At 50.1% G+C, this 12,087-nt stretch overlaps 1 protein-coding gene across 1 annotated transcript; it reads left to right on the forward strand.

Annotated features, from left to right (window-relative positions):
• The first annotated feature begins 626 nt into the window (after nucleotides 1-626).
• Nucleotides 627-3,289, forward strand: LOC125513865 (auxin response factor 8). The gene is made up of 3 exons (XM_048679071.2): nucleotides 627-1,862; nucleotides 1,960-2,921; nucleotides 3,047-3,289. The coding sequence occupies exons 1-3, from the start codon at nucleotides 642-644 to the stop codon at nucleotides 3,114-3,116; spliced, it is 2,253 nt and encodes a 750-aa protein (XP_048535028.2). The 5' UTR covers nucleotides 627-641; the 3' UTR covers nucleotides 3,117-3,289.
• The last annotated feature ends 8,798 nt before the right edge of the window (nucleotides 3,290-12,087 follow it).

Raw genomic sequence — 12,087 nt, forward strand, 5'->3', positions numbered from 1 at the left:
CCGTCTCACAATGCTCAATGAGAATTGCATACTGGGACTTGAGTACATCATCAACTTTACACAACAAAGCTTTGGTCTGGACAGTACAATTTGATGAAGTCGTAGCAGCAATGAGTTATTGGAGATCGCGGACCGACAGCTCTGCACCCGGACTTGAGCACATCATCAACCTTGTCACCCTCCACGCGCATTGTCGATGTCGGCTTGGTGGATCTCGTCGTGGTGAAGGTTATCCGGCAATTCAACCGAATGCAGGTACACCATAGGTGTTTTGCATCGAATTTCAACAGAGATCAACACCTTTTGCTGGGAATTTTTGCTAATCAAACCGGAAACACAAAACTTGGGCAAAATCAGAGTGGCTCTAGGTACCAAATGTCATGTGGTAAGCAATCCAAATAATTCAAAAAAGATACCAAATGTCACGATCATAATGTCCTAGCAACACACTAGGCGGTATATCCTCGATGGGCTTGCCCGTGTCAGTAGTTGAGTACGAGTACTGTGCAGTGCTAACGCACACTGAAACTCACACTTCTGCAGGCGTCCGTGTAGCCACTGGTCCCGCACCCTGTTTCCTCGCGATGCGCCATCCGACTATATCCACGAGCCGGTCGAGCCCCACTGTCTCCCACTCATTGATGAATGGGACTCGTAATAAGCCGTTCGTTGTGAGAGTTACAGCAGGAAGGGCACCACTCGTTCGTTGCTCGCCTCCGCTTCTGCCTCCGATTCCCACCTATCGCGCCACCAGTCCATCACCACTCCCAGAAAACCCTCCACCTCGCTCGGGCGTTGGTGCTCGCCCGATGATCACGTTCGCGGACCTGACGGAGCCGGCGCCGGGCGCCGAGCGGCGCGTTGACCGGCAGCTGTGGCTGGCGTGCGCGGGCGGCATGTGCACCGTGCCGCCGGTGGGCTGCAACGTCTACTACTTCCCGCAAGGCCACACCGAGCACGCGCTTGGCCTCGACGCCGGGGCCGATCTCTCCGCGGCGCGCGTCCCGGCGCTCGTGCCCTGCCGCGTCGCCGCCGTGCGGTACGTGGCCGACACGGACACCGACGAGGTCTTCGCCAGGATCCGCCTGGCCCCACTTGGCGCCACGGACGCGGATGGCGATGTCCAGGATGATGCCGCGGCGGTGGCCGATGAGGAGCAGGAGAAGCCGGCGTCGTTCGCCAAGACTCTGACGCAGTCCGACGCCAACAACGGCGGGGGTTTCTCGGTGCCGAGGTACTGCGCCGAGACCATCTTCCCGCGGCTGGACTACGCCGCCGACCCGCCCGTGCAGACCGTGATCGCCAAGGACGTGCACGGGACTGCGTGGAAGTTCCGCCACATCTACCGGGGCACCCCGCGCCGGCACCTGCTCACCACGGGCTGGAGCGCGTTCGTGAACCAGAAGAAGCTCGTGGCCGGCGACTCCATCGTGTTCCTGCGCGGCGACGGCGGGGACCTCCACGTGGGCATCCGGCGCGCCAAGCGCGGCTTCTGCGGTGCCGAGGAGGGATCCTTGTCTTTGACCGGCTGGGGCCGCTATTCGGGTCCGATGCGAGGCAATGCGAGCCCGTGCACCCGGGGCAAGGTGCGCGCCGAGGACGTGGTCGAGGCGGCGAGGCTGGCGGGCAGCGGACAGCCGTTCGAGGTCGTCTACTTCCCGCGCGCCAGCACACCGGAGTTCTGCGTGCGCGCCGCAGCAGTGCGAGCGGCGATGCGGGTTCAGTGGTGCCCCGGGATGCGGTTCAAGATGGCATTCGAGACCGAGGACTCGTCCCGCATCAGCTGGTTCATGGGCACCGTCGCCGGCGTCCAGGTCGCCCACCCCACCCGTTGGCCGCAGTCGCCGTGGAGGCTTCTTCAGGTACGGCACGACACTACACCCCCGCCAACAAATCATACAGTTGCTTTTCTGTACAGGTTTCAGGTTTCGCTCACTTGTCAATTTGGTAACTACGCAGGTGACGTGGGACGAGCCAGACCTCCTCCAGAATGTGAAGCGGGTCAGCCCGTGGCTGGTCGAGATCGTGTCGAGCATGCCGGCCATGCACCTCGCCTCCTTCTCGCCGCCGCGCAAGAAGTCCCGTATGCCGGCTTACCCGGAGTTCCCCTTCGAGGGTCAGCTCCTAAACCCGTCGTTCCTCCCAAACCCAATGGTGCACGGCCATCAGCACCATTATCATCAGACCGACAGCTACCATCCGTCCTTCTCCCCCTTCCCGGATTGTAGTGCTCCTTCAGGCATACAGGGAGCCAGGCATTCGCAATTTGGTCCATTTTTATCGGATCTCCACCTTACCCACCTGCAGTCAAGACTCATGTATCCGGGGCTCCGTTGCCACGATCATGTCAGTCCTGCAACGATCCCATTCCCACCAAGAATCAGCACTGACCTGACCATTGGGAGCTCACCGGCGCGCAACGGCGTCTCAACCACTCTGCCTGCCAGCGCCAAGAGGCCCAACGACGCCAAGCCGCCGGGGCTAGTGCTCTTCGGGCAGACAATACTAACGGCGCAGCAGATGAGCCGTGGCGACTCGGCAGGCGTCGTGAACTCCCCCGCGGCCGCCGGGTACAGCACGCGCAACTGGAACACCGACAAGGCGGGCAATGCATCGCAGGGCTCGGGCTCTACTGTCGTTCAGAACAGTGGCTCGACCGATAACACATCGTCGGAGAGACCGCGGCTGTTTGGAGACAATAGCCACGGCTCCGAGCTCGGTTTGAAGCCCGGGCAATGCAAGGTGTTCGTCGAGTCGGATACCCTCGGTCGGAATCTCGATTGCTCGGCGATGGGCTCGTTTGAGGAGCTCTATGGCCGCCTGTCCGAGACGTTCTGCATCGAGGGTGCGGAACTGAGGAGCCGTGTGCTCTACCGTGGAGCCGACGGTGAAGTGAAGCACGCCGGTGACGAGCCTTTCAGGTGAGAACCAATCCCTCTGCGTGTTAAACTTGCTAGTGATGAAATCATAAATTATCAGAATTCGGATGGACCGGTCTTTAACTTGGACTGACGCACCATGGTTTAATTTCCTCTGCCCATTTCAGCGAGTTTATCAAGTCGGCACGGAGGCTTACCATAGTAACAGATGCTGGGAGCAACAACACAGGGAGCTAGAGAGCAGCAGCAACCAACCTTGGGCGAGCATCGTTCGTCCATAGTATCCGTGCAGCTCAATGAGCCATCATGTTATTTATTTATTAATGAGCTATCTTGTTCTTTCAATTGATTTCGGAACCAGTATGGCATAGCTTTCTTCCATCAGGGGAACCTATGCTCTTCGTGTCCAATGAGTCCGTCCAGTTCTCCTCGTGTAATCCATGTACTACTAGCATTCTTCTTGAAATTAGATGCATGTGGAGCAGTAGTTCTTGAATTCCCGATGTACTACAATGCAAACCGTGCGATCGTCCGGGGTCCGGAGACTTGAATGCCCCTCTCGGTCTCTCGGACCGTCTGAGCGGCGCCCTGCCCGTCGCCAAGGGACAAGCTCGCTAGCTCAGCGGCAGCGGCGAGGCAGAGGCAAGGCCTCAGTGTCAGTGCAGTAATGGGTGCCGCTGCCGCCGCCTGCCGGGGTATCATTGCATACAGCGGTCTCTGACCCCGTGGCCTCGTCTCCAGGCGTTTCTCTGCGTGCCCGCATGCTCTGTTTGATGAGCTCATCGTGGAGATTGAGTATCGCAGAGGCTGTTTGGTTTGTGACTAATTTTGCCAAAAATTGCCACATCTAATGTTAGGCAAGTTTGACCAACATAGATGAGTGTTTGGTTTAAGCCACATCTTAGACAAGCCACATTTGGACCCCACATGGCATACACACAAAAAGTGTGGCAAGATTCCCTTAGGCTTGCCAAATTGTGGCTCTCATTTTGATAAATTAACCTTAGTCAAGTTTGGCAAAAATGTGTGGCAAAGTGTGGTAATGCTAGTCCTAAAACCAAACAGCCCCGTAGTATCGTGTTGCATATCCCCGCTGCCTTTCGGGCATAAATGCTCCAGGCTCCCGTCCTCTTGCTCGCTCAGGGGCGAGAAATTATTGCTTCTGTCGGTCTGACCTTGCTTAGCTGAGAAAGGATCATCGCTCGAGGCCGACACCTCGCCTAGCAAGGGGGGAGGCATGGCACAATGCCCGGGCCAGCGCCAGCGCCAGCGGCGACTGCCTCTTTCACAAGAGTGTCACACGCACGTCACTATTTGGTCCACAGGGTGCGCTTCCTCACCCGATTGGGTTTTGTTGCGTTCCGCTGATATTTTGGCTGCTTTTGGACACCTTGCTCGGGTGCCTCGCTAGCTGTTCCCTCGTCACATTCTGAAGTACTCCATCCGTAAGGAAATACAAGAGCATCTACAACCACTTGCCAAATTCAACCCTTTAAACGCCCGCATCCACGGCGCCGACGGAGCGGGTCCTAGAACCCACTGCTGCCTGGGCGGAGCAGCGTCGGAGGTGGAGTAGGTCGTCGGGCTGGCGGAGCAGATTGGGCAGCCCGCGCAGATCCATGCACGGGGCGGGATAGGCTGGCGTCGGGCAACATGAGGTGTCGCACCGAACCCAGAGCTGCCGCTCGTACCGACCCGCGAGCGCTCGAGCGCGATACGGAGCGCTATCTCATACTCGTTTTCGGAGTTGTTGTCGGAGTGGTTGTCGGTGCTTGAAATGCTCGCCGGCGCTAGGGATTGGACGGATTGGGGAAAAGTGATCGTCGGGGAGCGGAGCGGAGTGAAGTGAGCTAGGATTTGCTCAGGAGGGGGATTTTGTGGGGTCGGGATGGGCCTGCGGTGGGTCGGGATGACGTGGCGGATGCGCTTAGTGTCGTGGTTCTAAGACTGACAGCAGAATGGGGGGTAGGTATGAAGAGGCAAGATCCTAACTATGGAATAGTTGTACACACGAGTTTACGAGTTCAGGCCCTTCTCGGAGAAAGTAATAGCCCTACGTCTCGATGCCCTAGGGCGGTCGGCTGGATTATATATGTGTGTGTGTGTGTGTGTTTACAAAAGATGCGAACCCCTGTCCTGGAGGAGGGGGTGGCTTATATAGAGTGCGCCGGGACCCCGGCCCCCCTCCGTTATGCGAGGTTCAATGTACATAAAGGTGGAGCGTTACAGGTAACGTCCGTATTAAAGTGCTATAAATGGTAGTTAAGGCTATGAGTAAACGCCAGACCGTTGCTGTGTAGAGTGGCTTCAGATCTTCTGTTTGTCAAGTGACTTCTGTGACGGTCGAATGACATTGATTCTTCTGAGTGGAATGTCTTTGGTCGAGTGGATGATGGTACCCTTTGAATGCTGCCGGCTTTAGGGTGATGTCCTTGGGGAGGTAGTCTAGGTCAGGCCTATGACCCTACCCTAGATACATAGCTTCATCACTTAGGTCGCCTCATATCCGCCCTATATTTGTGCTAGATATGAGGGTTGCCGGTCAGGCCAGGAGTTTGTCCGCAATTCAAGAGGTCTGGTTGGGTCGATTTTTTACTGATCAGTGACCGGACGGCCTGCCCAGGCATTTGAGACAGGTATGAGAGGCCTGGCTGTAGATCCTCTAAGAGCGTTCAAATCATCAAAGTAGTAATCTAAACACTCTTATATTTCTTTACAAGGGAGTATCACATACTAGTGTTATGCATATTCCCTTCCACAAATAAGTGTATATCTAGAATTTTTAGGACAAATTGTGAAGTGGAGTAAAAAATGCGTCGGGAAGATGCAAGCCATCATCTCTTTTCTTTTTAATTACCCCATCACCAATGATCTCAGTGCATGTAGAAAGTGAGAAAATCATGTGTGTTATTGGCCTTGATTGTCATGTGATGAGGGAGAAGCCTTTTTTCTACTTTAAAGTGTATTGGAAAGATAGAAGTACATTCCTTTGTAGACAAATTTTAAATGCCAAACTTCATCGAGGGAGGGTGTGTGATACTAGTGTATGATACTACATTCACAGTGCAAAGAATCATACTAGCTTGAAACTATCATATTGACATCATTTATTGCCATACATGACACATACTAATACATGATTTAATATGATACAGTCTCATATTATTATACTTAATCCTCTCTCTCCTCATTTAATTATGCACCACCTCAATAACAATACCTTTTTGTAGGAATTGAGGGCATTTATTCAATCAAAGGGGCTCCGACACTATCAGCCATAAGGCTAGTGACCAAGAAGCTAAGAGGGGAGTCCATCCAACACTCTGTCACCTCTAATGTGCATGCATACTTTGCACATAGATAGGCAGGGGCATTGGCGTGTCTCTTTACATGATGAATAAAAAATAAGTAAAAGAGGAAGTTAGCCCTTCAATATCAAGTAACACCGACGCTATTAGCGAGCGCAAAGAACGACACGAGTTCTAAAGATTAACGGCCTCCAAGCTGTCGGTCTCTATCTCCACCCGCAGAAAACCTCGGAGCTTTGCAAAAACCACACCTTCACGGAGAGAGAGCACCTCCACAACAAGTGGGTCTGTAACACCTAGAACAAATTTACACCAGGCACTCATGTAGGAAGTGAAAGATCGAGCAATGCCTCCTAGTCCACCCAGCCTAGCCTCCATGGATATCCCTGCATCTGTATTGATCTTGATGTCATCGTCAGGGGGTCTCCAACCGTGACCCGATAGAATCCTAGCATGTTGTTGTGGGAGGTCCAACAACGACAAGGCCTCCCTGGTCATTCTTATCGAGTTTACCGGATCCAAGCTTGCTCTGCCATGGGTAACATTGTTCCTCGACATATAGATCGCCCACATGACCATGATAATTTTTGCTTGATAAGTGTCATCAAATCTAGGATCACATAAGATGTCCATAGACCATGTTTCTGTATGGAGTTCCGGGAGCTTAACCTCCAGCCACTCCATCGCCTCCTTCCAAAATAGCTTGGCATCAGTGCATTTTATCAATGCATGATACATATCTTCATCTCCATCGACGCACACTATGCACCATGTCAATTCCGCAATGTGTCTGTGCTTCAAAGTGCTCTCAACATCTAGACTTCCTCGAAGCACTCGCCACTAGAACACACAAACTTTTGGCACAACTTTAAGCTTCCAAAGTCTAGTACATAACTTTTTTTGTTTCTCTGAAGTTTCTGTAACCGTCTCTTCCTGTATAGCGGAATTCTCGTTCCGAGTCATTAGAGAACGGTATGCAGATTTCAAAGAGTAGACCCCAGACTTTTCTGATGTCCATGCACACGAATCATTTCCTCCCCCAATCCCTAACGAGATATTTAGGATGGCATATGCTTTGGGAGCAATAAAATGTTTGCTCACTAAGTCAATCGTCCACATGTCTCGATCCACATCAAGCAGCTCAGATACAGATGATACATTTGTGCTTCCAATGTCAACAGAAGGCCGCAAAGAAATAAGTCCTGGAACCTGGCTATCATTCCAAATAGACACCGAAGTGCCATCTCCAACTCATTTAATTAACCCAGATTTAAGAGCCTGTCTGCCTGCAATGATCACCCACCAATAGGCCGACGCACACTTGGGGATAGTGGCCTCCATGAATTCATTGTTTAGAAAATACTTGTCCTTGAGGACTCGAGCACAGAAAAGATTTTGGAGTTGTGATAAGTTTCCAACCATGTTTCCCAAGCAAGGATAGATTGCAAAGTTCCATATTACGGAATCCCATCCCTCCAACAATTTTAGGCTTAGCGAGTGAAGGCCAATCAATCCAGTGTAAAGACATGCGATCGATTGAGCTACTCCACCGATACCTCGCCATGGTTGAAGATAAACCTTTACAGACCTTCTTCATTAACTTGAAGTAGCTCACGGAGTGTGTCGGTATAGCTTGAGCCATAGCTTTGAGCCTCACCTCTCTTCCAACGCATGAGATGAGCCTTTTCCATTCCTCCTTGAAGCTTGCTTCTAATCCTCTCACCAAGATGTTCAAAAGTTCCACTGGTAATGCCATCGACAGTAGTTGGGAGCCCCAGATAATGCTCATTAAAAGCTTCAATTGAGATGCTCAAAACTACTTTCAAATTCTGGCGCACCGGTTCAGGCGTGTTAGGACTGAAATACACTGATTTTTTGTCCTTGTTTACACATTGACCCGAGCAATCACCATAGATCCGTAGTACCTCATTCAACCTGAGCGCACTAGACACCTTTGCATTCATAAAGATTAGACTGTCGTCTGCATAGAGTAAATGATTGACCCATGGTGAATGATAACTCACTCGAATTCCCCTATCCACATTAGTATCGCCATGGAGGTTCAATAAACAAGTGAATCCTTCTGCACATAGAAGGAACATATACGGTGAAATGGGATCGCCTTGACGAAAACCTCGAGAGGGTGTAAAGTATGGAAGCAGTTCCCCATTCACATGGACAGTAAATCTGATTGAAGTAACACACTTCATAATCAATTAGGCAAAACTTGAGCTGAAACCCAATCTCAATATAATGGCCTCTACAAAGTGTCATTCCACCTAGTCGTATGCTTCCATCATGTTGAGTTTGATTGCACAAACATTGTTCTTCCCTTTCCTCCTTCTTCTCATTGCACAAACACTTTCACAAGCGGTCAAAACATTGTCGGTAATGAGGCGTCCAGGCATGAAAGCACTTTGTTCCTCACTTATAATCTCAGCCATAAAATCCCTTATCCTATTGGTAATGCATTTTGAGGCAATCTTGTACAACAAAGGACATAAGGATATGGGCCGATACTGGGATATGCATTGTGGACATCGCACCTTTGGTATCAACATGATATTGGGTAGGACTCCACCATTCAAAAAAAATCCAAAATGGCTGGGACTATATCATCTTTCAGGAGTGACCAGTGCCACTGAAAAACCCCCGCCATGAATCCATCTACTCCCGGTGCTTTAGATGGCGCCATCTGGAAGAGCGTCGTCCTAACCTCTTTAGTCGTAAATGGCATGTCCAATCGATCATTTATCTGGCTAGTCACCTTGGGAGGGACAAAATTAAGTAGCGCATCCATAGGCCTAAAACCCTGGGAGGTATATAAGGACCGGAAGAACCCTTGGACTTTTGCATGGTTCTCTTTTGGTGTTTGACACATGTACCCATCCTCCCCCTCAAGATGTTCTATTTTATTCATACGTTTCCGCTGAGCAGCTTGGGCATGGAAATAACCCGTATTACGATTTCCACGCAGAGCCACGGAACCCTGGATTGCTGCCGCATCAAGATTTCCTCTTGTCGGAGTACCTCCCGGAGCTGTTTGACCATAACTCGTTCTTCATCACTCGGGCCACATCCCACTTCATGGGGTACGAAGCATGAAAATCAAAAAAATTCCTATGAAACACCCAAGATCCAATCTAGGATATGCATAGCAATGAGACGGGAGTGTGTCTACATACACTTGTAGATCGAAAGCGCAATCATATATAACGCGGTTGATGTAATCGTACTCTTCGTGATCCAATCACGATCCAAAGCGATCTAGCGCCGAACGGATGGCACCTCCTAGTTTAGCACATGTGCAACTCAGCGACGTCTCCTCCTCCTTCATCCAGCAAGAGAATGGAGAGAAGTAGATGGGATCTCAAAAAACACGACGACGTGGTGGAGATGGTGGTGGAGTTACTCCGGTAGGGCCTCGCCAAGCCATACCGAGAGAATATGGTGGTAGGAAGGGGGAGGGGCTGCGCCAGAGTTTAGGTTGCGGCTCGCCTCCTCTACCTCCACTATATATAGGGGCAAGGGCAGGGGGTGCAACCCTTAGCCCCTCCTCTAAGGAGGGGTGTGGCCTGCTACTTCTTGAGCTTGCGTTGGGTTTTCTCTTGAAGAGGAAAGGGTGATGTAGCAAAGTAGAGATAAGTATTTCCATCAGTTTGAGAACCAAGGTATCAATCCAGTAGGAGATAATGCACAAGTCACCGAATACCTGCACAAACAAACAACAACTTGCACCCAACGCGATAAAGGGGTTGTCAATCCCTTCATGGTTACTTGCAAACGTGAGCTATGATAGAGATAGATAAACGGTAAAGTAAATATTTTTGGTATTTTTGGTTTATAGATCGGAAAGTAAAAGATTGCAAAATAGTAGATCGGAAACTTATATGATGGAAAATAGAACTTATATGATGGAAAATAGACTCGGGGGCATAGGTTTCACTAGAGGCTTCTCTCAAGATAGTAAATAATACGGTGGGTGAACAAATTACTGCCGGGCAATTGATAGAAAAGCGCAAAGTTATGACGATATCTAAGGCAACGATCATGAATATAGGCATCACATCCGTGTTAAGTAGACCGAAACGATTCTGCATCTACTACTATTACTCCACACATCGACCGCTATCCAGCATGCATCTAGAGTATTAAGTTCATAAAGAACGGAGTAACGCATTAAGCAAGATGACATGATGTAGAGGAATTAACTCAAGCAATATGATGAAAACCCCATCTTTTTATCCTCGATGGCAACAATACAATACGTGCCTTGCCGCCCCTACTGTCACCGGGAAAGGACACCACAAGATTGAACCCAAAGCTAAGCACTTGTCCCATTGCAAGAAAAACTAATCTAGTTGGCCAAACCAAACCGATAGTTCGAAGATAATTACAAAGATATCAAATCATGTATATAAGAATTCAGAGGAGATTCAAATAATATTCATAGATAAGCTGGTCATAAATCCACAATTCATCGGATCTCGACAAACACATCACAAAAAAGTATTACATCGAATAGATCTCCAAGAACATCGAGGAGAACATGGTATTGAGAATCAAAGAGAGAGAAGAAGCCATATAGCTACTAGCTATGGACCCGTAGGTCTGTGGTAAACTACTCACACTTCATCGGAAGGGCAATAGAGTTGATGTAGAAGCCCTCCGTGATCGAAGCCCCCTCCAGCAGGATGCCGGAAAAGGCCCCTAGATGGGATATCACGGGTACAGAAGGTTGCGGTGGTGGAAAAGTGTTTTCGTGGCTCTCTCTGGTGGTTTGGGGATATAAGAGTATATATAGGCGAAAGAATTAGGTCAGGAGGTGCACGAGGGGCCCACAAGGGTGGGGGCGCGCCCTCTGTCCTTGTGGCCGCCTCATGGCTCCTCCGACTTGATCTCCAAGTCTCCTGGTTGTGTTCTGGTCCAACAAAAAACATTGCGAAGGTTTTATTCCGTTTGAACTTCGTTTGGTATTCCTTTTCTGCAAAACTCAAAAATAGGGAAAAATAGAAACTGGCACTGGGCTCTAGGTTAATAGGTTAGTCCCAAAAATAATATAAAATAGCATATTAATGCATATAAAACATCCAAAACAGACAATATAATAGGATGGAACAATAAAAAATTATACATACGCTGGAGACGTATCATGGCAAGGGGGGAGGACTCCCTCTCCTGTACTATAGATGGGATTCCTCCCTTCCCCTTCGGGGTCTCTTGTCCCCCAAGCCACATGGACTCTTGGGGCTGGTGCGCCTGGCCTCACTAGGCCAGGGAACCCCCTTCAGCTCATGTTGGCCCTTGGGGGGAGGGGGGTTGGGACCCTCTAGTGGTCCCCTGGTACCCTTCGGTGGCCCCCAGTATGATGTCGGTATTCCCCCAAACTTTTTCGGTACCCTGAAAATGATTTCCTATATATCAATCTTTACCTCCGGACCATTCCAGAATTCCTCATGACGTCCGGGATCTCATCCAGGACTCCGAACAACCTTCAGTCACCATTGTACATATCCCAATACTACTCTAGCGTCAATGAACATTAAGCATGCGGCCCTACGGGTTCGAGAATCGTGTAGACATGACCGAGACTCCTCTCTGGTCAATAACCAATAGCGGGACCTGGATGCCCATATTGGTCCCACATATTCAACGAAGATCTTTATCGGTTGAACCACGATGTCGAGGACTCGGGTAATCCCGTATGCAATTCCCTTTGTCCAGCGATATGTTACTTGCCCGAGATTCAATCGTCGGTATCTCCATACCTAGTTCAATCTCATTACCGGCATGTCTCTTTACTCATTCCTGTAATATAAGATATCGGGACTAAACTCATTAGTCACCTGAAGCTTCTTGTGACGTTGTATTACCGAGTGGGCCAAGAGATATCTCTCCGT

The sequence above is a fragment of the Triticum urartu genome, chromosome 6A (assembly GCF_056163025.1).
Source record: "Triticum urartu cultivar PI428250 chromosome 6A, HENAU_Tu73, whole genome shotgun sequence".
Classification (NCBI taxonomy): Eukaryota; Viridiplantae; Streptophyta; class Magnoliopsida; order Poales; family Poaceae; genus Triticum; species Triticum urartu.

What these genes read in the sequence shown, in the direction of transcription:
- LOC125513865 (XM_048679071.2), top strand. Translation starts at nt 642, where the DNA reads ATGAATGGGACTCGTAATAAGCCGTTCGTTGTGAGAGTTACAGCAGGA. An exon ending in CGCCGTGGAGGCTTCTTCAG is followed by an intron (nt 1,863 to 1,959) that starts GTACGGCACGAC and finishes GTAACTACGCAG; the next exon opens with GTGACGTGGGACGAGCCAGA. An exon ending in GCCGGTGACGAGCCTTTCAG is followed by an intron (nt 2,922 to 3,046) that starts GTGAGAACCAAT and finishes TGCCCATTTCAG; the next exon opens with CGAGTTTATCAAGTCGGCAC.